Below are 26,728 nucleotides of genomic sequence, written 5' to 3' on the forward strand. Positions count from 1 at the left end.
TACTGTATGTATATGTGCATTTGTGTGGTGGTCTGGGAAAACCTGGCTATTATGTTTTTATCATACATTGGCACCTTAAGAAAGCATAAAACCATAAACCATATTTCAAAACAACATAAAAATTTTTTAGGCAAGATTATCTTGTTGGGTATGGAGCCAATTTAACAAACGTGGTGGTAAAAACAGTCAAGATATCTAAAACCTTGCTAGCCAAGTGTGATTTCCTCACACAGGGAAAGTCAGGCTTTGATCAAGTTGTTCGATTAGTGATTATACACACTTCCCATCATCGATTTATAATTCTTTATGAGAATTATTTACATTTATGGCATTTGGCAGACATCCTTATCCAGAGTTACTTACATTTTCTCATTTATACAACTGATGAGGGATTATACAAGCAGTTGAAGGTTAAGGACCTTGCTTAAGGGCACAGCAGTGACAGCTTGGCAGTGCTGGGATTTGAATTCACAACTTTCCAATCAGTAGCCCAATGTTTTAAGCACTGAGCTACCCCTGCCCTTATCTCTTTAATAATTATTAATTATAATACTAATTATATAATTATAATTCTTACCACTTTAAGCATTATATGTCTTAAAGTGTCACTAATGGTGTGTTGCTTTTTAACCTAAGTAGATTAGGTTACAAATGTAGAGGTAAACGGCCATTTCCTTGCGGCAGCCTGTTATCTCAATATAATATCAAAACGGGTTGAGATAATTCCAACTGTGAATTTAAGGACTCATGAAATTGTTTATATATCTCTAAAGATAGACATACTTTTCATGGACATATGTATAATTAGTAATATTATTTTTATATATTTAAAAAATAGAATTTTAAATGTGATTTTGTCCCTTTTTTGGCGGTAACAAGACTTTAAAATGCTGGAACCTTACTTATGGTTAAATTATTGCAAAACAGAAAGATATTTCCTTTAAGGAAAGCCTATAGTTTACACAACTACGTGTTGCAGAAGATCTGAAAATTCTCAAAATCATGTGAAGGGTTTTCCCAGGCCACCACACATTTTTGGTTGTCTTGTGAGTACTAACACTGATGGGCTATATTGCTTCAGATGTGTAGCTTAAATCTCTGAGTCAAAATAATATTGTCTTGAGTCACATTAAATGAGTGTAGCCAAATAGCTGCTCTAGTTAAGCTCTCTAATATCACTGTCAATTATCTTTCACCAAGGAAGCCAAAAACCGTGACTATGATTTAAATATGATTATTGTGCAGCTCTGTTTTCCATGTAATTTTGTATAATTTGTCTATTTCATCTACCTCACCATAATTCTACCTCATGCCATGCAATTCTGCACATTTTTATTAACCTCATTTAAGGCACAGTCATACTGTTTTGCAGTAAACATTAAAAAAAAAAACATACCACAGTGCATTTTCAGTATAGTGCTTTTACAAATTGCCTGTCTAATGCAGAGATAGATTTTATTTTACATTAATGAAATCAAGGAAAATTCTCGATTGAGAACCTTGACAGAAAGCAAAGGCACAGTGTCAATGCATCTCTCAAGCGGAAAAATCGAGTGGTGATGAAAGCACCGGCCAAAACATTACTTATGTTAAGACGGGGGGAAAGAACAGGCTGTGAGGAGGTGTCAGTTAAAAACACCTGAGAGTTCAAAACACCTACACAAATCATTGCAGATGCATTTCTCATGTTCTCATCTGATATTTTATTGCAGAGTCAGCATATTTTAAGTCAGCTCTTCCAGCTTATTTTTGCATGATACCTCATACCAGCATAATTCGATGTTAAAATTCTGAACTGCGTGAAGGTCGGCAGGTCTGTTATATACTGTTTCCCAAGTCTGCTACTGAAGTCATCATGTAATGCACATTTTAGTGTTTCCCTGGTTTTCCACATCGATTTTAACTGCATGAAGATTTTGTTAATGGGCTGATGAGTTGAGTCATGTATTAGAGCAGAAAAACACTGGTTAAGGTTTTGTGTTAGTGACCAGAAGGATGTGAGTTCAAATCCTAGGACTCCTAGAAAGCCTCCGCTGTGCGTCTAAGCAAAATCTTTAACCCTCAGCTGCTTGGTTCTCTGTTTGGATTGGCTTCAGCCTCACTCGGTGGTCACTTTGCATAAAAGGATTTGCTAAGTGAACAAAATAGAAAACTTGTGGTAGCGTACCTGGAGAGGTTCTTAAATGTGGTTACACAGATATTACATAACACATAAACGCATGGTGTCTATAAATGTAATAACTGTATACACTGTAAAGTCTGTTTACTGTACAGTCAACGACAGAATTATTGGCACCTTTCCTAGAAATGTGCAAAAGTAATTGATTAATTAATAACTTGCAATTAGTACATTTTATTTTTGACATAATATTTGTTTAAACATGAAGAGTAGTGCATTTTTTCTGTTTGACACTGGTTTGAAAATTATTGGCACCTCTGTGTATATATATATATATATATATATATATATATATATATATATATATATATATATAAAACACTATATATAAAATTACTAATTTAGTTGGTAAAGCCTCTCCTCAGCCCCCCTCCCTGCATTCTGAGGTTTGTGCATGAATGACCTCTTCAATTCTGATTCAGAAATTTCAATACAAAACTGGCTACTGTAAAAGCATGGATTTTATATCCTGCAATCATTTATACACATTGTTGTAATCGGAAGCATGAATATAAATTAATTAGTTCACATTTTAACCTTTATAACAGATGTAGGACATTTCTAGGAAAAAGTGTGCACTATTAGCTGATAAAATTTATTATACTGAATAAAGCACTTTTTGACTTCACCGAATATACAGTGTTAAAGATCCATTTTGACATTGGAAAAGGGTTTTTCTTTAAAAATAAAACTTGCTCATACTGTAAAGACACCCCAATTCATTAACCTTAAGCTGATTCTGGTGACACAGCTTACTGTATTAGGCCTGCTGAGCTTGAGTTTGTTACCTATAAACTAAACTGTGAAATTCTGAAATTGATCTTCGGGCTCTTCTTTGCCTCTTTACTCTTAACTGCTTTCTGTCCTATTACTTGACTAGTGCAAGTCAGCCATTCTGAAAGCTCTTTGGTTTTTCCTACAGTGATGGATGACAAAAGAATTTTATGTTTTACAATTACTCCCCAGATCATCAGGACATTACGGGCAACAATGATGTTCAGAGAGGTTGACAGCAAAGTGGGAAAATAGAATTGTGTTTGTAACTATGTTAAATATTGTTTAGGGGTGTCAATAATTTTGCCAGAAAAAGAAATATGTATGAGGATGTGAGAGATTTTTGCTAAAACCGAGTAGTTTTTCCAAGTTTTCAAGGGGATTTAAATCACTGTGTGTAATTTTTTTATACAATCATTTTTCTCTCTTTAATAAAGGCTGCCAATAATTCTGGAGATAAGTGTATATATTTGTATAGTAGAGAGATCTATTGTCTTATTTCTATGTGTGTACGTGTTACATATATAAGCTGCAGACTATGAACTCTGACTGTAACAATGTGTTTATATATAGAAAAATAATAGTTGTTAAGGGAAACAATAACATCTATTTCAGTGACACGGTTTAGGCTGGAAAACACACAGAAGATGTCTGCAATAAATGTTCCCTCCCATCAGTGATGTCACTACAGGAGTGTCTTTTTATTGCTTTTTCTTTACCTGCGTCACCTGAGCTGGTCTAACTGCAGTAACAGTTTAGAGTGATACCTCAATTGTACAGGGAATTTTTTATTTAATTGCCATCATGTTTGTTGGTTGGAAAGGAGAGGATGATGACACTGAACCTATGGACACTTCTGACTATCCTCGCTACTGGTTGTATCAGGCAGAGTGTGGCATTTGGCACAGAACTGAGGTATTGTCTCATTTCATTACTATACCAACACTCTTTCCTACATGCTTTCATAAAACAGGTTTTCCTTTACAGGATGATCCAGTGAACCCCATCAGCAGCTCAGAACTGGAAATGCGTTACATTAAAAACCCATGTGGAATTATTAACATCAGCACAGCAGGAGGCAACTTCAAAATTGATTTTGGGGGTAATGTCATTTCTCAGGTTGATACTTAAAAGATCCTATTAAATTATAGTGATAATAACTGTAATACCATGTGGACCATAAATGAATTTAAGAATAAATGAAAATTGTGACTTTTTAGAGTAATTATGTCAAATCAGTAGTAGCTCTTTGCATGATAAAAATAATAACAATAACATTTAAATTTACCAAACTCAGAGTACCTGAAGACCAACCTAAGGACAGGACAGACACAAAAATTAAAACGCTCTTTATCCACTGAATCCACTGTTCTCAGGTTTGTGTATTTCATTTTTCTTTTAGTCAAAGCATGCCTACTCTTACTTCCTTTCTACTCTACTATCTACTTTCGTTTTTACCCTTATCATGAAATGAAAGTGAAACTCCTGTCTGTCTATTGAAACAGATGCAAATGTGCAGTCCAGGCTCCATCTGTACCTGCTCACTGGGAGAGCATGGACCCTAAAACACCTTTTAAGGTACAGCTTATGATGAAAAAGCAAACTAGACATTCTTAGTTATTGTTACATTGTACATCATTTATCAAGCTTGATAAGAACGGATTTATATCATTCTTAGGAGCATTTACACAAGCAATTTGATATTTATACAAATCCTGTAATTTTGGGAAAAACGTTCATATCCTGCTTGTGCCCTACTTGTGCCCTAAGTGTGTGAAAATTTATGCAGACTAACTAATACCTTGACTGATCCGATTAAAATCATATACAATGGATATAAAAAGTCTACACACCCTTGTTAAAATGGCAGGTTTTTGTGATGTAAAAAAAGAAACCAAGATAAATCATGTCAGAACTTTTCCCATCTTTAATGTGAAGTTGCAAAGTATACAAATAAAGTGAAAAACAATCTGAAACATTTTTAGGGAAAAAAGGAAAAATAAAAAACTTACAAAAACCTAGTGTACACCCCTAAATTAATACTTTGTTAAAGCACCTTTTGAGTTTATTACACCACTCAGTCTTTTTGGCTAAGAGTCTATCAGCATGGCACATCTTGACTTAGCAATATTTTCTCACTCTTTCTGGCAAAAACATTCTAGATCCATCATATTATAAGGGCATCTCCTGTGCACAGCCCACTGCAGGTCACCCCACAGGTTTTTAGTTGGATTCAGGTCTGAGATCTGGCTAGGCCATTCAGAAATGTTGATCTTCTTTTGGTTAAGCCATTCCTTTGTTGATTTGGATGTATACTTTGAGTCACTGTCGTGCTGAAAGCTGAAATTAATTTTCATCTTCAGCTTACAACCAGACACCTAAAGGTTTTGCATTAAAATCGACTGGTATTTGTTACTATTCATGATTCCCTCCGCCTTGATAAAGGTCCCAGTTCTGGCTGAAGAAAAGCAGCCCTGAAGCATGGTGCTGACACCATCATGCTTCACTGAGGGTATGTGATGTGCTTTTTTTGCAACAAACATACTTTTTGGAATTATGGAATTATTATACCTTTTGGAATTGATTTCATCAGACCATAACACATTTTGCCACACGGTCTGGGGTGATTTAGTTGGGCTTGAATGTTTTTTTGTGAGAAAGGGCTTCTGTCTAGCCACCCTATCCCACAGCCCAGACATGTGAAGAATAACAGATTGTTGTCACATTCAGAGAGTAATCAGTACTTGTCATATAGTCCTTTAATGTTGCTGTAGGTCTCTTTGCTGCCTCCCTGGTAAGTTTTTGTCTTGCCCTTTTGTAAATTTTGGAGGGATGTCTTGTTCTTGGTGATGTCATTATGGTGCTCCATTTTCTCTATTTGTTGATGATGGCCTTTACGATATTCCGTGGTACATCTAATGTTTTGGAAATTCTTTATACCCCTCTCCTGATCGAAACAACTGAGATACCATGCACCCTTTGTAAGCTCTTTGCAGACCATGGCTTCAGCAGTCGGATGAAATCAAGAAAGACGTGAAGAAAATCCTACAGAAACAACTGGTCTTTATTTGGGGTTAATTAGAATAATTTGACTGATGACAGCTGAATGATAATTATTTTTGAACATGAGATTGGTTCATTCTGAACACAGTCACTTCCCCATTATAAAAGGGTGTGCACACTTATGCAGCCAGGTTATTGTAACTTTTTTATTTTTCCTATTTTTCCCTAAAATGTTTCTGATTGGTTTCACTTAATTTTTATATGTTGTAATTTCACATTGAGGGTGGGAAAAGTTCTGACATTATTTATGACACCATTTTGACAGGGGTGTGTAGACTTTTTATATCCATTGTAAATTGCGATAAGTTACTGCACTTTTATATATGGATATATATATATATATATATATATATATATATATATATATATATATATATATATATATATATATATATATATATGTACATATATTAAAGGCATTAATAAAAAATATTAAATATGGAAAAAAAAAGTAAGCAAGCCAATATAAATCCCTAAATTAAGACAGTTAGTCTTTCAGTTAAGAATGCTGCTGTATAAAAGGAGGTTGGGCTCAGGTGGAGGATAAGCCTATTCTGTTTGCTGCAGCATCTTCTTTCAGTGCTGTGCAGCACTAAGTGACTGATCTAGTATGTCTCAGGCTGCAGTATGTCGTATATGCCCTAAATGCTTTGCGCCATTCGCTTCCTGCGGATACATGCCAGTCTGCTTTTCTAACTTAGTATCCGGGAGGACACAAGGGATTTCTGGCCAAGAGTTACAAAGACACCTCACTTTTAATAATAAAAACAATTAAACATAGCTGTTTCTTTGTGTGATGTGCCAATGATCACCTGGGTATGACAGATATAACAGTGTATATATTTCTCCATATTTATGTCAACCATTTTTTTCACCTCACTTAATTCACATCTAATTCAAATTTTCCATAATTTGGCTCCAGTTTTTGGCCTTTCATGTGCTGTTAGACCATTAAATTATGTATTTTTCATTTACATAGATGTAAGTAAAAATAACTTTCACTTCTACCTCTGAGAAAGTCTATTTCTGCCTTTCGTTTGTCATTTTAACTGTGTGAGCTTTGTCTTTCATGGAGTTTTGTGGGCATTGCCAAATGCAAATAAGCTGTAATTTATGGGTGATTGGCAACATCAACATCCGCACACGAGCGCAAAGAAAATCAGCATTTCCAAAAATTTTGTAAACCCAGAGGAAATTTTTAGTTATGTTGGCTTATGCAAACATCTATACACAAATTTATTAAATCATCGATAAAGTATTTTTTCACATAATTTACAATTAAAATTCTTATGAAGGGCACCAAGGGTGAGTGTTTGTGCTTGTGTGAATGATATAAGGTCCTGAGTCAAAATTCAATTTAAAGTGTTGATATTTATTATGGTTTTAAGACCAAGTCAATGGTTCTTTTCAACTCCTCCTAATATCAGAGTGCAGTGGGAATCACCTGGATATTTCCTTGTGGAAACAATTTAATTATTGTATGCACACACATGCCAAGACTTTATACCAAAATATTTACAATTAACTACTGCTGGTATACAGTCATCTTCCCCTTTCTTCATTCAGAGAACATCAATATGGAGGTACAGGTAACCTGTTCTCCAAAGACAGGGGTAGCCTCCTTTAATCCTCTTTACCTTGCTGAGTGGATTTTTATATATTACATGCATTTTTTTCCTAGAGTGTTATCTCCTGTGAGTAATCTACAAAACTTGTCATTTAGCCAACTAGTGGGGTTTGTGAGTAATGTGCCTCAAGCATTGTTGAGTGGTTTTCCCTCACCATACCATGCACACTTCATTGCTTAGTCTGCTTAATTAGCTGGATTTCCACTAATATGCAGCTCTTGGTTTGGAGTCAGCTTCCTCTCAAACACAGCAGACCCCTCAGTTCTCTTCACTTGGTGTCACTGTACAAGAATTGTACTTGTGCAGGCTCAGACATCCCCTGTGCTGACTGTACAGTGGTGACAACACAGAGTCCAACAGAGTGCACTCAGCCATTAGTAGCTGATTCGGAGTCGAATCCTACCCAAGCCCCACAGTCTAAACAGCTTGCTAGTCATAAAACACCCATCAAGCCAACATAGCAAGAGGCCCAGAAAATAAAGTTACTTTCTAGGCAAATAACAACCTGGTGGCAGACATGGCCCAGCTAAAACTGATGATTCAGTTGCTAAGACCATACAACTCTGGTGTTTGGCTCGCACCTCCCGGGTTGGGGGCTCAATTCCTGCCTCCACCCTGTGTGTTGTGGAATTTGCATGTTCTCCCCATGCTTCAGGAATTTCCTCCGGGTACTCCGTTTTCCTCCCCCAGTCCAAAGACATGAGTTGTAGGCTGATTCGCATCTCTAAATTGTCCATAGTGAGTGAATGGGTGTGTGAACATGTGTGTGTGTGTGATTGTGCCCTGCCATGGGTTGGCACCTCATCCAGGGTGTCCCCTGCCTTGTGTCCCGGGTTCCCTGGGATTCATGTTCCTCACGACCCTGTGTAGGATAAGCAGTACAGAAAAAGGATGGATAGATGGAACTAAGGGGCCCAAACCTGTTCCAGCATGACAATGCCCCTGTGCGCGAAGTGAGGTCTATGAAGACATGGTTTGGCAAGGTTGGTGTGGAAGAACTTGATTGGCCTGCACAGAGCCCTGACCTCAACCCCACTGAACACCTTTGGGATGAACTAGAACACAGACTGTGCCCCAGACCTCACATGCCCAAAATCAATACCTGACCTCACTAATGCTCTTGTGGTTGAATGAGCACAAATCCCCACAGCCACGCTCCAAAATCTAGTAGAAAGCCTTCCCAGACGATTGGAGGTATAGGGGGAATAAATCTGGAATGATTTCAAAAAACAAATATGAGTGTTATAGTAAGGTGTCCACAAATCTTTGGCCATATAGCGTATTATGCTTGACAATCAGATTCAGTCAGGCTGCCATGTGTGGTACTGGCTTCTGTTGAGAATGTACATGCGAGTGCAGCAGCCATTTTTGAGCACCTCTGGTTAGTCCTAAGGTGAGTCATGCTCCTCAACACGTTGTTGCCATACTTTTTCCAGGGAATTCTCACTGCCTCTTGTGGTTAGGAGGGGTGAAATACAATGTTAATTAAATATATGTATCTGTGGTTCTATGAAACACACAAGATGCCACGTTTCTTTACTTGGAACTAGTGCAAACTTTGCAATACGATTCCAGAGAAATATGGCTGTATGACAGCAGTATTTATTGCAAATACTGCATCATATATCACTTAGTGACTTCACTGGACAAAAAAAGGTATCCAGGTAATTTATTCCACCCCTGGAGGTTATCCTCGGTTCATAGAACCACAGTTACATACATATTACCAGTTGCCATCTGCCACCTGTGCAGCCATACAACACTGATTACTCTCCATAACCTCATATATTTTGGTCATTACCCTTTAAATTAACTACTGATTAACCAATGGCAGTATTTAAATGCTGTGTGTTTGTAATGTGTACTTTAATACAGGTTTTATAAACCTTCAAAGCCGTTCATCAAATAAAGTCTCCCTTCTTTTTCAGACTTTTACTGTGAACCGGCAAACAAGAGAGTTTAAGGAAGTGGAGAGATATGTGCGAGAAATTGGTCTACTGCAAGAACCCCTGAAAGCTATCTACAGAATACAGAATTTTGACCTCTGGGAGCTGTACTGCAAGTAGGTACAATATCAGTCTAGTTGTGACATATTTGTTCATAAAAGGCCTTCTTCATTTTTATTATTTTCTACTATTTTAGAACAGTGTTTCTCAGTCCAGGTCCTGGAGCACAAACACCCTGCACACTGCATGCTCTCAATTCACTCAGCTGAACTCATAAGCTAATAAACAAGCATTTAACTAACTGTGTGAGTTAGTGGAGAGAAAACAGCAAAATAGGGTAATGGTGCTCCAGGCCCAGGAGAACCTCTTTTTATGAGCGAGCTTTACTTCTTCACTTTCTTAAGTGCAACAGTCAAGCACTTGTTGGCTCCTAAGATCTAAATGAAAACTACTTGTTTGTGGAAACTATTTAAGTTAATAAAAATGATTAAAAATCCATTTTTTCATTAGAAATTAATTTTGATTCAGAAATAAAGTTACTAGGGCATTAACCTCAGTATGTACATTTGTCTTAGAAAAAAAATCATACGTACACACTGATCAGCCATAACATTAAAACCACTGACAGGACAGGTGAAGTGAATAACATTATACCATTGTTACAGTGGAACCTATCTTCTGTAGCCTCTGAAGGGCAGTACTAAATGAAAAAATATGATATTTAGGCAAAATAAGAAAAATGTACACATCTCCATTCTGTTCAAATGTTTTCACCCCCCGGCTCTTAATGTTTTTCCTTCTGGAGCATCAGTGAGCATTTGAACCTTCTGTAATAGTTGCATATGAGTCCCTCAGTTGTCCACAGTGTGAAAAGATGGATCTCAAAATCATACAGTCATTGTTGGAAAGAGTTCAAATACACAAAAATGCTGGAAAACCAAAGAATTTGTGGGACCTGAAGGATTTTTCTGAAGAACAGCAGGCAGTTTAACTGTTCAGGACAAACAAGGGACTCATGAACAACTATCACTAAACAAAAAAACACAGCTGTGGATCATTCAGGTAACAACACAGTATTAAGAATCAAGGGTATGTAAACTTTTGAACGGGGTCATTTTTATAAATTCAACTATTATTTTCTCTTGTGGACTATATGTAAACATCTTTTATGTGAAATATCTTATTCAGGTCAGCACTAAATAAACAATAACATGCATTTTGTATGATCCCTCTTATTTTAGTAAAATAATTAACATTTTGCAGATTCTGAAAGGGGGATGTAAACTTTTGACCTCAACTGTATTAGGCAGCAAGTGAACAGTCATTGCTTGAAGTTGATGTGTTGGAAGCAGGAAATTGGGCAAGCCTAAGGATCTGAGCAACTTTGACAAGGGCCAAATTGTGATGGCTAGACAACTAGGTCAGAGCATCTTCAAAATTGCAGGTCTTGTGGGGTGTTCCCGGTATGCAGTGGTTAGTACCTACCAAAAGTGGTCCAAGGAAGGAAAATCAGTGAACTGGCGACAGGAGGCTCAATGATGCGCGTGGGGAGCGAAAACTAGCCCATCTGGTCTGATCCCACAGAAGAACTACTGTACCACAAATTGCTGAAAAAGTTAATGCTGGGTTTGATAGAAAGGTGTCAGAACACACAGTTCATCGCAGCTTGCTGCATATGGGGCTGCGTAGCCGCAGACCAGTCAGAGTGCCCACACTGACCCCTACAATGGGCATGTGAGCATCAGAACTGGACCATGGCGCAACGGAAGAAGGTGGCTGGGTCTGATGTTTTCTTTTACATCATGTGGATGGCCAGGCGCGTGCGTTGCTTTCCTGGGGAAGAGATGGCACCAGGATGCACTATGGTAAGAAGGCAAGCTGGTGGAGACAGTGTGATGCTCTGGGCAATGTTCTGCTGGGAAACCATGGGTCCTGGCATTCATGTGGATGTTACTTTGACACCTACCTAAACATTATTGTAGACCACGTGTCATAGACACCCCTTCATGGTATTCCCTAATGGCAATGGCCTCTTTCAGCGGGATAATGCTCCCTGCCACACTGTAAAAATTGTTCAGGAATGGCTTGAGGAACATGACAAAGTGTTCAAGGTGTTGACTTGGCCTCCAAATTCCCCAGATCTCAATCCGATTGGGCATCTGTGGGATGTGCTGGACAAACAAGTCCGATCCATGGAGGCTCCACCTCGCAACTTACAGGACTTAAAGGATCTGTTGCTAAAGTCTTGGTGCCAGATACCACAGCACACCTTCAGAGGTCAGTGACGTCCATGGCTCGATGAGTCAGAGCTGTTTTGGCAGCACAAATTGTACCTACACGATATTAGGCAGGTGGTTTTAATGTTATTGCTGATCGGTGTATGTGTGCGTGTATATATATATATTATATACACACACACAAAATGTACACACACACTGACAGTGAAAAAATATCTATTCTGTCTAGTGTAACATTTTACTCGTAATCTATTTTCTGTGATTATCATCAATGTATTCATCCTTTTTCTGTAGGAAAAAATCCCAGCTGATGAGGATAAAAGGTCAGTCAGACATTGAAGAACGATGGCTCTTCCATGGCACAGGCAAACACAATGTGCATAATATTTGCTTGTACAATTTTGACTGCAGAATATCCGAGTCAAGAAGACATGGTCACGTCCTCGGCAAAGGTTAGTTGGGTTTAATATTTTGTTGTCCTCATACTACATTCAGTTATGATTACAAAAGTTACACATTCTCTTCTAGGTACATACTTTGCCTTACATGCAGCGCATGCAGACAAGTACAGCAAGGCTCAAAGCCAGGAAGTAAACAACACACGAATAATATTCCTTGCACGTGTGATTGTTGGGAAGTACACAACTGGACAACAAAATCTCTGCAAACCTGATGGTGACCAAATTGAAAATATACATGATAGCTGTGTTGACAATACTTTATATCCTAGGATTTTTGTTGTCTTTAATTCTAACCAGATATATCCTGCGTACGTGCTGGAGTATGGTGGGTAATAGGGTGATAAAATGATTGTGGAAGACAGAGAAACATTATTGATCTGCTGATTTTGGGATATAGAAGGTAGGAACAAATTTTGGTCATTTAGCTTTATCTAGTGATTTCATAAAGAAGTAAGTTTAATAGTCTAGATAATTGCACAGTGTAGTGCAGGGGTTATCAACTAAAATTTGTGAAGGTCTAGTTATATAAATCTTTTTTCCAAAGATCCAAGCAGCTAAGCAGAACCATAAGCAGCTAACATGATTGAATGGCAACAACAATTACTTTTTAATGCTTAAATATTAATGATTAGTAAATAAGACATTTTTTTGTCCTGGTGCACACCTCTGCTCTGAGTCACAGATGTTTTAACTTGAAGTAGTGGGAAAATATTGCACATATCTCTGCCCATTCATCTTTAAACACTTTAATTAAAACTTCCCTTTCTGACCACTCTAGCTCCCTATGGCCACAACAGAGGATCTGCTACAGAAGCCAAGCTGGTTGATGATTATAAACCTTAACTATAGCCAGCCGAATTGCTGAACTATGGCCATTTTTTTTTCATTGGTTACACTGATAGGCTCTGTGACTGTATTTTCGCTTGCTTTATTTGGTCAGGTGAAATACTTTATTGTGTCCACATCCGGACCACGGTCTGCCAGCTGAGGACCCCTGCTCCAGTGCAAAGTTATAGCAGGGTGGGATCCAAACGAGCTGCAGGTCAATGAAGTAAACTAACTACTATCACCTGCACAATTCCTAATCAGGATCCTCAACGTATTATTTCAGTCAAAGTAGTCCTCAATGTCAATGTCAGGGTTAAGCAACTCCTCCCCATATGAGGACAGATCCATCTGGTTGAGGATGAGGTTCTCAAAGGTCTCTTCCAGATCAGTGTCTCCAATAAGGACGGCCCCCACCATGCGTCCTCGGCTCAACACCACCTTCACGTACTCCAGGCCCTTGGTGCAGCGCACCAGCAGTTCATGATCCGACCCCAGGCCCTGAGCATTAAACTTGCCCAGCAGCACCACCTGTAAAACACACAACACATAAATATCACACATCAATGTGCAAAAATTCTAGAATTCACCTTAAGGAAATATGAAATTGGAAGTGAAACAGACAACAGGGGAAGATAGACAGTAATGTGTGTGTGTGTGTGTGTGTGTGTGTGAGAGAGAGAGGGAGGGATGGGGGGGATTCGAGTCATAGGCCAGGGTATCTATTTAACTATTTAATAAACAACTCCTTACATGGAGTTATTAAAAATGATTTATGTATGAAATGGGTCTTATGGTATTCATCCTGATAAGTAAATTTCAAGCTGAAGGAAATCACTATGCATTGCAGCACTTTAGTCAAGAGACACTGTATATCCCTTTGTACTCTGGTCTACTATAGGTTCTACTAATAATATGATGAACTATCCATGGAGATAGAATTGTCCACTGACAATTCGGACACTACAAAATGGCTGATGCCCAAATATGGTAGGCATGGAGCGATTTCATACCTGGCACTTGGCTAAGAGACATGGAGTAAAACAGTAATGCCTGAGAAACCTGGACTACAAGAGAAATGACTGAGAAACAGAGAATAAGTAAAAAACTATGAGAGGTGTAATGTGACAGAGAGAGGAGAGAATAGAATGAGAGCACTAACCACCTTGTAGTTGAAGAACTTGGTGATGTGTGAAAAGAGCTCAAAGCAGAAGTCCAGCTCGATGGCCTCCTCCAGCACATGGGCTGCTATGCAGCGTGCGGCGTAAAAGCCCATTTGACGTGCCTGAGTCCACAAGCGCATCTGCCACATGGGGGCACAACAGACACAGTGAACATGAGACTCGATGTCACCAAACAGCACTTGGTATAGAAATATAACACTAATCTGCTTGTGATTTGACTTTTTATGGCCAGGACCTAGGATTTGAATATGATAAAGAGAATCTGTATTCATTCACTCAAGTCCTGCCTCAGATATTAAAGGAGTAATACTGTTCAAAATAATTTTATTGCTGTATTTTTGTACTAATATTCCAAATTACTGAGAACTTCCTGAAGAAAAACGCATTGGTGATAAAATATAGGAAGTAAATGTGTAAATGTATGAATGAATTACTGTGTAGGTGAATGAATGAACAACGGAACCTGCTGCCAAAGTGGACTAGGCTCCCAGCCTGCACTGCACACATCTCCAGCTGCATATACATCTGGCTCAGATGTCCGCATGTGCTCGTCAACCCTCAGGCCACGATCCTCTGCCAGCTCAAACTGTATTTAACCCAAAAAAAAAAAAAAGAAAAATTAGGACCTTGAAATTTCATTTAAAGGTTCAAACAAAAAATGCCATATTTAATTTTTTTTATTTATGAAGAAAAATACTGAAAAAATTAATGGCAAATGTTGAAAATAAATGCCGGTCTTTCCTTCATTTTCTGACAGGAAGGCTGGGTGATATAACTGCATTAAAGGATGCCACAGTTTTTATGACAGGATTGCAGCTATCTTACAGCACAGACCAGCTGTATGAAAACAATCTATCTACTTTTTTTTATCAGATGTTTTTATCTCACACACACACACACACACACACACGCATATACACGTACATGTATGTGAATATACACATACATATATACATGTATAAACAGAGAATTACAGAAATGTATCCCAGCTAATTAAGGTTTTAGTACTTACGCTGTTACCCGGAAGAAAAGGTTCACTATTTGGGACCACACCTGTAGCACTGACTATAAAGTCACATCCATACACCTTCCCATTGGTTAACTGTGCGTAAACTGGCCACACCCCTAAGGAAAAAGACAGTTCAAAGATCACAGGTCCCTGCTGTACTTTAGGGCTTGCCAATAACTGTACAATCTGCAGATGTCTGTGTAGTTTAGCTCACAATTTTTAATAAAATATTTTCACTGTGATATCCAAGAATGCACAATATAGTATTCTGCATATCTCCATATCTCCTTTGTGTCTTACTGGATCACACAGATAAACATGATATAATAATCTAACGATGTTACCTAAATCAGTCTTCTGTGTATAGAGTGGTGATTGCATGAAGTCCTGCTGGGAATGGATTGCTTCCATCTCACACTCATACTCTACGTGCACATTGTGCGACACCTGGGAATAAAAAGAAGACACGAGGAAGTTGTTCTTGGTACTTACTAAAACATAGTGTTATGTTTCTATGCAAGTACGCACACTGACACACCTCCTCTGCTCCTCTGAGACTGATGTCTTGGTGCCAGTCTGGACCTAAGGCGCTACCAAGATCTGCTGAACCTGGTGTGAAACACACATTAGCAGAGTACATTATCCTAAATGCTTTAAACACTTGCAACAACAGCCACAGGAGTTACAAATAATTAAGTCACAAAATGTTTTAGCTGATCTCATAATGTCACCCTCCCCCCATTCTTCATTCAACAGAGGTTTCGACTTTTGCCAACTACCGATTCCAACGTACCCTCAAAATATGCAGACTACAGCTGAGCACCGCTGACTCAGCCTGAGTGTTCATCTATAATATAACCTAGGCTTTAGTGTACCTGCTTTAGGTTTTGCGGCTCTGTCAGTGGTGTAGTGTGTTCTCTTGCAGGGCAGCGATTTCTCAGGCTTCTCCACCTCCAGTGAGGGGATAAGGAATTGAGCAGCTCCAGCATCAAAGAACGTATTCCCGATGGCCTTGTCCTTTATCACCCAGATCACCTCACAGCCCTCCACTTCATAGCTACAGACAGAAACACAGTACTGGCAGGTGTAGTAACAGATTCAACCACAAGAGAGCACAAGAGAACACATTCAGTGCTCACACTGGTGCTGTTTTATTTATAAATCTAGTGAATAGTGAAGTGACTTGTGTCCAAGTATGGTGACCCATACTAGGAATTTGTGCTCTGCATTTAACCCATCCAAGTGCACACACACACACCGTGAACACACACCCAGAGCAGTGGGCAGCCTTTTTTTGCTGCAGCGCCCGGGGAGCAGTTGGGGGCGCGGTGCCTTGCTCAAGGGTCTCACTTCAGTCGTGGTATTGAGGGTGGAAGAGAGCGCTGGTCATTCACTCCCCCCACCTACAATCCCTGCCGGACCCGAGACTCGAACCCACAACCTTTCAGGTTCACCTTCGGGTTGCAAGTCCGAGTCTCTAACCATTAGGCCACAACTGCCCCCTATATGTGGTTTGTTACCTAATTATTTGTCATCCAACATTTCTGTAAAAACTGGACATTACAATCTTTGCACAGAGGACATTTTTCAACTTGGTGTTCCCCGTGTTAGAACTGAGCAGGGGAAAAAAGGTTTTAAATTTAATGCCCCTACAACATGGAACAACTTTAAAGGAACACTTAAAGCTTACTGTGCTCCCTTCGCTGGTCGAATTTATGGCACTTACAAATAATTTTGAGTGAAGCCATATTGGAAGTTGTTTCTGCGATACTTGACTGTTTTACTATATTTTTCTATTTCTTTTGATTGAGTCTTATTTTTTTAAACCTAATTCTTTTAGACCTAATTCTTCCCATTTGTTTTGTTTTATTTATTTATTAATTTGTTTGTTTGTTTGTTATTTTTGTTTGCTTAACTGTTGTTGTTGTGTTAATTGTTATTGTGTCTTTAGCTGCCTTCTTGGCCCGGTCACTCTTGTACAAGAGATTTTATCTCAATGAGTTTTTATCCTGGTTAAATAAAGGTTACTACTTCTCCTACTACTACACTGGTGTGTTTCTGTGCTCTTATACACCCATTTTAACCTCCTGAAGGGTTTCTGATTAGCTGATGATTTGAATCAGATATGTTAGAACAGGGAACACTAAACATTAAAAAGTCCAATGCAAGGAGAATTTAGGAACAGAACTGGGAAACACTGGACAAGACTACTGGGAATTGTAACAGTGATTCAGTGCAAATGTTTACAGATATAAACACATCTACATACTTTATGCAATAAGCACAGCATAACACATTTGTAGCCACAATGGTAGGCTATGCATACTAGTCTATGTTTTAAAAAACAGTTATTGTCAAGCATAATTATCATTAGCTTACATTATTAAAGTGGTTTAACATTTCTGGAATCTGAAAATAAGAACTTACACCAATTCCAAGGCAATTCCCCCATTCCCAATGACTATCATGCGCCTGGCTTTGGAAAGCTTCTTCTGAAAATCCTGTAAAAAGAAAATAAGGTAAACATTACAGGGGAAAAGATGTAAGCATCTTTGGTCTTGCATTATACCTTTAAATCTTGACGTACATATGCATTAAATCTTGACATACATATATTTTGGAAATATGGCTTAAAATTTTAGGACCATTGATAAGATCATAAGATCAAACATAAACATAAGATCAAACATAAGATCCATTTAGTCATCCATTTAATCCATGCAGACACAACAACTGTTAGAATATTAATCAATAGTGGAGTGGTGCGATGCCTGAAGTTTTTATATTTATTAAGTATCATAATTGTTTTAATCTGTTTATAATTGCATTTAATGTTGCAGAATGTCTGTGAAATAAGTTAGACACTGCTATAAATTAATAAATTATAACAGTTTGTCACAGATAAATTGTAAAGCGCAAAGAAGAAAACATACAGAAACAGCATTTACTTTTAACAGACTGTTACAGCAGAGTCAGTGAAACGTACATTGTTCTTTGTTAATTAAAGTCACACACTATATATATATATATATATATATATATATATATATATATATATATACACATACATACATACAGTACTGCGCAGAAGTCTTAGGCACATGCAAAGAAATGCTGTAGAGTGAAGATCCCTTCAAAAGTAATTAAATGTTTCTACATAAAAAAAATACTATAAAAAGCAGTAAACAGTAATAAATGTAACAAAGTCAAAATTTGGTGTGGTAACCCTTTGCTTTAAAAAAATATATATTAGTGACAGGTACAATATATGCAGTTTTGTAAGGAAGTTATCTGGTAGGTTTTACTGAGCATCTTGCAGAAGCAGCCACAGTTCTTCTAAAAACGTTGACTGTCAAACTTCCTTCTTATTTTTGCAGTATAACCCAGCAGCCTTCATTATGTTTTCTGTCTGAAAAGTGTCTCTTACGTAATATGCTGCTTTCTTTACTGACATACAAACATTTTTCTGTAACTTTTAATTTTGTGCTGGAAAACTAATGTTAGGGAATCTAAAATGGTTTTTGTACTGACTCCATAATGTAGAAGTCATAAAATAAAAATCTATAACAAAGTGTTTACTAAAAAAATATAGGGTGCCTAAGACTTTTGCACAGTACTGTGTGTGTATATCTATCTATCTATCTATCTATCTAATTTATATAATATATATTATATATATAAGTTTATGTGTGTGTGTGTGTGTATATATATTATATATATATATATATATATATATATACACACACACACATAAACTTTATACATAAATTGCTGTAATTTAAAACCTTCTGACCAATCAGAATTGAGTGCTCAGTGCTATGGTATACAGTATCTAATACATTATTAAAGTAATTAAGAAAATACTAAATAAAATCGTAAAAGAACACTTAATGTCTGCTTTGTATTATATAGTTCTGCATTGTGTATATTTAAGTTATGAAGATAATATATTCGGTGTTTATGCATAAGTGTTATGCATAAATCATTACATCAGTGAAAATGGCAGTGATTCAATAATTTTAATAGCCTGTCAGTACCTGGGCACTGTCAGTGTCCCGTATACCCAGCACATGAGGGTTCTCCTCGATGACGAGTTTAGGTCTGGCCCCGGTGCACACACACAGCTTCTCGTAATGGACGTTATGTCCGTCCTCAGTCTGCAGCACCTACATGCAAGAACCCATTTTCATCACTAACACGCTGAACTGCTTTGGATCAATAATAATAACAATAATAATAATAATAATAATAATAATAATAATAATAAATGATGATGATGTAATACCTAACCAGAGCACCTGACATATATACACCTCACAAAGATAATCACAAAAGTAGAACTAGCAACCAAACACAAATATAACACACACAAACACGCACGCACACATGCACGCACAGGCACATACACGCACGCACACACACACACACACACACACACATACGCACACACAATAATTTGACTCACATGCTGTTTTGCATGGAGAACTCTGACTGCTGAGTGAATAACCTTCAGGTTAGGATACTTCTCCTCTAAGATGCTGGATGGCTGTTCTTCCACATCAAAATCCTCCAAAGTCTTGGACACCTTCGGGAAAGATGTGTTACATCCTTATTATACACAGTATACACTCAGTGTTTCTCTGAGGAGAGAGTTGTGATTTGTCAGTTGATCCCTGTGTATACAAGGAATGCTCTACATATAATCAGACTATTGACTTTGTTTATTTATGATAATGGAGCATATTTAATAAACATGATAAACACGCTGTGCATATGCCTTCTGGGTCTACATCATTAGGTAATATTTGATATACTGGAATGACAGAAGACTTATGTTGATTGACACAGATTTGTTAGTTACACAGAGTGTTACTGCACCATGGCATTACTGTAATGTGCGCTTAATTATTTAGTAATTAATTTTTTAAATACAGGTTGTCCAAAAAAGTCTCCATACATAGGGGACTATGTTTGTCAGCACCATGTTGGCTGTGCCTTCATCAGTGGATGTTCGTGGACGTCCAATTCTCGGTTGGTCTGCAACACTTCCAGAATTTGTTACTAAGTTTGACAACAGTGTCGTGTGTGATGTGCTTGCCGTGGTTCCTGTTAAAGTCCATCGCAACCTTGCGACAGCTTCCCGATCCAGCCATGAGAATGAATTCAGTACGTTCTTCTTTTGTCAGAGGCATTCTTAAATGCTGTCTGAAGATATGAAGAAAAATTTTAGGGGACATTTTCCCTTACGTATGGAGACTTTTGGGACAACCTGTATATTTGCAATTAATTCTCTTTTCAGTTTTAAACACAAGGCACTCAGGTACAGTGTTTTTGATAAAGCATTGGTATACACTGTCAACCATTTTACTCCCCAACAGAAACTGTAGCAAGATCAGCAATGTCCAACAGTGAAATGTAACTGCACTCTCACTGCACCGTATATTTCAACCATCCTAATGCCATCAGTTTATAGTTCACTTGCAAAACCTGGGTTTGAAACTTCAGTTGAGTTTGAAATAATTGATTCATTTTGCTTGAATGGTTCGTTACCATCATTAACCATTACTGATAGTGTATTCAAGTTAAAGCTTAATGCTCTTGGTTTATTATTTTATTATTTCCATTACTTTCTGAAAATGCATATTATTAAGTAACTATTATTAGTTATTTGGGACTTACAGTGAAACTAACAGGAAAGCTATGTATGCTGACATGAATTTAAGGGTTTAGGTTTCTATGCAGTTAATTCCAGCTGTAGAAAACTGGCAAAAGACCTGTATTATAACCTGTATTATAACTTATAGACATTTTGCATTACACTGTCTTGCATTTTTTTGGACTGTGATGCTGATATTGGTGAAGGATGACCTGCACTGTGTGATGTGTGTCCTGACTGCTTATGGAAATAAAATGTACCTGTACTTTCTTTCTTGTTCTGATTCTGAAAACAGACCTGTCTTAAATTAGTCACAGTCTTCACCAGTGGAGCAGCAGTCAGAAGAGCAACCTCCTCCTTAGGAAACTGGAAGGCCAGCTGGAGAGGGACAAAGGAGAACACATGAGACAAATTTGCATGGAAACAAACACAGAGCATAAACAACATCTCAGTATAGAGTCACAGCCAATCAATTTACCTGTTCTGCACAGGTGACCCCTGAAATTCCTCCACCTACCACCACAAATCTGAAGTGTTTCTCTGCCAGGGAGCTTCCTGCCATACCACTCAACTCCACCTACACACATGCATACACACACACACACACACACAGCTTACTCTAGTTTCACAGAGCCATATAAACGTTATAACGTTATAATGTCATATAAAAGGAAATAAATCTGTATATGACAACGTTATTCGATATTAAACCCGATTATTTGTACTTTACAATTATATACAACTATTTATGTTTTCTGTTCAATATATAAAGGCAGAAAGCTCAGTGTCCTAGTCGTCCATCTTTTTGGTACTCTTCTTTTAACACAGTCTGAACAAGACTTACTTTTCGCTGTCAACTCAGCTGTACTATGAATTAAGCAGTTATTTAGTACCGTAATGCGCATGCGTTATAATGTTACCACGGCGAGAGCTGAAGTCTGAGGTTAAATCCCAAACGGCTCACTATAGCACACATAATGCATCACATAGGGTGTAGAAGCTGTTAACTCATACCCTATTTAGTGCACTTAAATGGTGGTAGTATGTCATTTAGAATGTAGCACGAATATCACGCTTCACTTTCCCAAAACGTCCATGATTTCCGTCTCTTTACATCAGCTCACTACGGCAGCCGACGAGGCTCAAAAAGTGAACGATACGTTTTTGAATTGAATTGGATTTTGAACTGGAGAAAAACTGGATTTTTTTTTTAATTTCCGAAGGGAATTAAACATATTAGATATAAATTTATTAAAAATAATACAATAAATATAAATAATAATATAAATAAAAATGACACAAATTGCCTTCTTGGGATCTTCAAAAAAAATTAAATTTGTGAAACAATTTTCATTTTGTTAGTTTTGTTAATTTTTCCTTTTCATAATCTTGAGTGTTTCAAAGTCAGTAATAACTTTATTAAAAAAGACAAACAAACAAAAAAACAAAAAAACAAAAAAAACAACAAAAAAAAAACAGAAAACCGGGGTAGGGACTTCATTTATTTTGACTTATGTATAAAAAAACTCCCAGATACAACAAATTATTGGCAAAATATTCAGATTTTTGTCTCCCAGTAAAATACCAAATACAACATGATTTCTGCTTATTTCAGTTATTTGTAGAATGTAGTATTTAGCCAGCCAGATACGTCCTCAAATGAACTGCACAAATTCCAAATGCTGAACTGTCTGCATCAACTATAAAATTAGCATTGATAGCAGCAAATTTTCCAGATTCCAAGTTCGTTTGAAAGTATAAATTTAAGGTGATGCAAATGTTTTTTTTTATTTTTTTGTATCAGCGTAAAAATGAAATAATAATAAAAAAAAAACAAAAAAAAAAACAATCTAGTCTGTAGACTGTACTCAGAATTTTAGCATTAATTTGTATTCCTGATCTTTCAGATCCAAAGGCCTACATTTTTATTATTTAAAAAAGAATATGAGCAGAGCACTGGCAATTATTCATGTGAATGTAAAAAACACAACAACAACGAAAGAAAAAACACTCATATATATGTAAATTTATGACTATACATAGGTGTGAAATATTTCCTACTTTCTTGTCAAATGGTATATAAAATTATGGGTGTTCTATTCAGCCATGCTTAAACTGTTGCTAACATGTTCAGATTGGATAAAAATATGAATGTACCGAAAGCTGATAAGGAAAATAATGCACTCAAGCCAACTCTAATTATACTATTTAAAGCATTTAGGTCAAAGTGTTACTCAGACTGGTTTATTCTCTACACGCAATCTGAGATGAAAAATAGATCTGATGGCAATGCTTGCCAGGCATATTAATTTCCCTGAAAAGCGTGTACACACTTTAACCTCTCAGACGCTGAGAATGTAGATGCTCACGTCATTGCAGCAGATCACAACAACCAAATTATCCACAACCACCTATTATTCACTAATTTATCAACGTCACTGACAATGCCACTGTTAGTTACACTTGGATTGAAAGAGAAAGAGCGTAACACTAGGGTGGAAGTCAGTTTACCTATGTCATAATAATTATACCATTTATTACAAATGATCTGGAGTGAGTCATAACAAGGATGTCTATCAAATGAAGACATTTATAAAGAATTGATGATACGTACCAGCTAACATAGGACACTGAAACATTCAACATCAGTGTTTTTAAATCTGTAGTTCATCATAAGAGATGGCCATCTTGGGTTTGGCACTTGAAGGTTTGTGTGAAATTTATGACAGAAACTTTCATCAGTTTCAGGCTCGGCCTGGACTGCTGCCAGCGTGGTGGTGGTTATATGAGGCATGCCCCTGCTCCACAATCCTGATTGATTCATTCACATTACAACCGTTTTCTGTGCTTGTTCTATTTCTGTCCTTTATGACTTCTGGCAGAGCAGGCACGGCTCCTACGGGCAGCAGTTGTCCTACCAAGGCAATAGACTCTAATGTACAAAGGATGCTGATATGATAGATATGCTGTAACTGTGAGAAGTAAATGACTACTATTGCCAACAAATATGTGATGCATGAGTAATGAAGATGGTTGCGATTGTGAATGAAAAGTTGCATTAACTTACCCATTCACTGGAAGAGACCACACCCATCAGTATAGAAATGATTCTTCATAGAATAAAGGTGAATAATTTTGTTATGTGATTTGAAGTGATGCTTCCATCTATGGGGACAAGTCAACGCAAACCGCACACTTTTTATGCTCCTAGAACTTTTCACATCTTGCTGTCATCTTTCGACAAAGTCAAGATAAGATCGAGGTAAGATGAATTTACTGTTTAGATGCATACTCTGTACTGTATGAATTTCATGCTATGAATATTTCTGTAAAGACAGCTTATTTGTTAAAAGTAGATTTTAAACATCATTATCTAACCATATTCAAAAAGTGAGTTAGGTCTGTAAGAATGGATGCTTATTGTGGTGTTATACAGTCAGGTCCGTAAGTATTTGGACAGTGACACAATTTTCATAATTTTCCTCAAAACACCACCACAGTGGATTTGAAATGAGGCATGAGGTGTAGACTTTCAATTCAAGATGTTTAACAAAAAATATTGCATTAACAGTTTAGGAATTACAGCCATTTATTTTTGCAGAGTTCCCTCCATGTTCAAAGGCTCAAAAGTAATTGGACAAAGCAACATAATCATAAATATTAGGATTATTTTTAATACTTGGATGCAAATCCTTTGCAGTCAATGACTGCCTGAAGTCTGGAATCCTTGGACATCAACAAATGCTGAGTTTCCTCCCTGGAGATGCTTTGCCAGGCCTTTACTGCAGCCGTCTTCAGTTGTTGCTTGTTTGTGGGTCTTTCTGCCTTCAGATTTGTCTTCAGTAAGTGAAAGCATGTGCAGCTGGGTTGAGGTCAGGTGACTGACTCAGCCATTTAAGAACATTTAATTTCTTTGCTTTAAGAAGCTCTTGGGTTGCTTTCGAGGTACGTTTTGGGTTGAAAGCAAAATGTGAAGCACCGTCCTATCAGTTTTGCAGCACTTGACTGAATCTTAGGAGAAAGTATAGCTCCATAAACTTCAGACTTCATCCTGCTACTTCTATCAGCAGTCACATCATCAATAAACACCAGTGACCAAGTTCCATTGGCAGCTATACATGCCCATGCCATAACACTGCCTCTGCATGTTTGACAGATGATCTGGTATGTATTGGATTGGATCATGTGTATCTCCATACTCTTCTCTTCCCATCATTCTGGTACAAGTTAATTCTGATTTCATTTGTCCAAAGAATCTTGCATCAGAACTGGTCAGGCTTTTTTAGAGTTTTTTTTTTTTTTTTTAGCAAATCTAATCTGGGCTTTCTGTTCTTGAGTGTTAAAGAGCAGTAAACAGATAAATGAAACAAAGTTAATATTTGGTGTGATGACCGTTTGCTTAAAAAAAAATTAGTAGTCTCAGGTACAATTTGTGCAGTTCTATAAGGAAATTAGCTGGTAAGTTTTAATGAGGATCTTGCAGAACCAGCCACAGTTTTTCTTTTTGGCTGTCGCACTTGCTTCTTATTTTTGTGCTTCTTATTTTTTTTACTGTCACTCACTCAATGTTTTTTTTTTGTTTTTCTCACCATTCTATGTAAACTCTTCTGTATAGACTGGTCTGTGTGAAAATCCCAGGAGACCAGCAGTTTCTGAAAAACTCAAACCAGCCCATCTGGTACCAGCAACCATGCCACAGTTAAAGTCACAGAGATTTTTTCCCCATTCTGATGTTTGATGTGAACATTAACTGAAGCTCTTAACCTGCCACATGATTGGCATGAATGAGCAGCTGTACAGGTGTTCCTATTAAAGTGGATGGTGAGTGTATATTTGAAATGGTTCTCATTGTGTATTAGCTATTTTAGCCTGGCATGATGTGTTTAAAGCAAATTCCATTCTATTCTACTGTACTGTTCAACAGCTGCTCTGTAGCAGACTGAACTCATTTCATCCCCAGACCCGTTTCATAACGCTACAGTACCTCGCTACACATTTTGAACTTTGAACAAGCTCATTTTGTTGCACCATTGATGCCTTGGATGTGGAGCTGGTGTTATTTTTTCTTATAAGTAAGGGTTTACTGTATGATCAGATAAACAGGATCAGAGGTGAACTACTTTTATTATACATAATAAAGCTCAATGATGACTAATGCTTTTGAGGTGCAATAATAGCATAAAGAAAGTGACATACAGTGTTGGTAAGCATTTGCTTCTCAACACATTCATGTAAACAAGGGCAAATTCAAGGGCTATGATACAGCGGCAGACACATTTTTGAGATAATTACAGACCAAAAGCATAATATGTTTGCAGAATATGCTCAACACGCATACAATACTTAAGTGAGCGCTAAACCTACACACACACACACACACACACATACTAATCACTTTTGTTTTCTTTGCTGTCCTCTCACACTAAACCCTCTCTATCAGCATTTTAGTTTTATTTATTCTACTGTGAGGGTACTTTTTTTTAAATAGAAACTAAAGAGCACTTCTATAAGTCACTAAAGGCATCTGATAAATGCTGTAAATGTAAATATCTGCTTGATCAACAACGTTTTTATTTTGGAATATCATATACAATGTAGTGGTTAGATTTCATTGGAGTTTAAAAATTATGTACAGAAAAGAAATGTCATTATATTTATAGTGCATTATGACTTGTGATTCTAAGATGATATTTGTTCATAAACATACAGTACATTTAGAATATGTTGTATAATATAATAGTATAATTGAGTTTAGGTTTATGTAGA

At 37.2% G+C, this 26,728-nt stretch overlaps 2 protein-coding genes across 4 annotated transcripts; one reads left to right on the top strand and one right to left on the bottom strand.

Moving 5' to 3' along the window:
* Positions 1-119: 119 nt before the first annotated feature.
* Positions 120-12,621, top strand: LOC113531906 (protein mono-ADP-ribosyltransferase PARP11-like). 2 transcript variants are annotated; one of them, XM_026922892.3, is made up of 7 exons: positions 120-3,868; positions 3,941-4,055; positions 4,251-4,329; positions 4,459-4,531; positions 9,573-9,706; positions 12,122-12,279; positions 12,356-12,621. In XM_026922892.3, exons 1-7 carry the CDS (start codon positions 3,758-3,760, stop codon positions 12,619-12,621), a joined length of 936 nt encoding a protein of 311 aa, XP_026778693.3. In that variant the 5' UTR covers positions 120-3,757. The 2 variants fall into 2 exon arrangements, with proteins under 2 accessions (XP_026778693.3, XP_053097772.1); XM_053241797.1 differs by having other exon boundaries at positions 120-4,055.
* On the bottom strand, positions 12,268-22,096 carry pyroxd1 (pyridine nucleotide-disulphide oxidoreductase domain 1). Of its 2 annotated transcripts, none has more exons than XM_026922888.3 (13): positions 21,977-22,096; positions 21,441-21,539; positions 21,260-21,340; positions 19,772-19,891; positions 19,344-19,472; positions 17,734-17,807; positions 16,182-16,363; positions 15,845-15,915; positions 15,651-15,753; positions 15,310-15,422; positions 14,761-14,883; positions 14,279-14,416; positions 12,268-13,644 (listed from the first exon to the last, which is right to left on the bottom strand). In XM_026922888.3, the coding sequence occupies exons 1-13, from the start codon at positions 22,010-22,012 to the stop codon at positions 13,396-13,398; spliced, it is 1,518 nt and encodes a 505-aa protein (XP_026778689.3). In that variant the 5' UTR covers positions 22,013-22,096; the 3' UTR covers positions 12,268-13,395. The 2 variants fall into 2 exon arrangements, with proteins under 2 accessions (XP_026778689.3, XP_026778690.3); XM_026922889.3 differs by lacking the exon at positions 21,977-22,096 and adding an exon at positions 21,807-21,915.
* Between the last annotated feature and the right edge of the window lie 4,632 nt (positions 22,097-26,728).

Source organism: Pangasianodon hypophthalmus, chromosome 18 (genome assembly GCF_027358585.1).
Source record: "Pangasianodon hypophthalmus isolate fPanHyp1 chromosome 18, fPanHyp1.pri, whole genome shotgun sequence".
In the NCBI taxonomy this organism is placed as follows: Eukaryota; Metazoa; Chordata; class Actinopteri; order Siluriformes; family Pangasiidae; genus Pangasianodon; species Pangasianodon hypophthalmus.

What these genes read in the sequence shown, in the direction of transcription:
- LOC113531906 (XM_053241797.1), top strand. Translation starts at nt 3,758, where the DNA reads ATGTTTGTTGGTTGGAAAGGAGAGGATGATGACACTGAACCTATGGAC. An exon ending in ACTGAATCCACTGTTCTCAG is followed by an intron (nt 4,330 to 4,458) that starts GTTTGTGTATTT and finishes CTATTGAAACAG; the next exon opens with ATGCAAATGTGCAGTCCAGG. An exon ending in ACCCTAAAACACCTTTTAAG is followed by an intron (nt 4,532 to 9,572) that starts GTACAGCTTATG and finishes CTTCTTTTTCAG; the next exon opens with ACTTTTACTGTGAACCGGCA.
- pyroxd1 (XM_026922888.3), bottom strand. Translation starts at nt 22,012, where the DNA reads ATGACATACTACCACCATTTAAGTGCACTAAATAGG. An exon ending in ATTTAAGTGCACTAAATAGG is followed by an intron (nt 21,540 to 21,976) that starts GTATGAGTTAAC and finishes GCATGTGTGTAG; the next exon opens with GTGGAGTTGAGTGGTATGGC. An exon ending in GGGACACTGACAGTGCCCAG is followed by an intron (nt 17,808 to 19,343) that starts GTACTGACAGGC and finishes TTCTTTTTACAG; the next exon opens with GATTTTCAGAAGAAGCTTTC.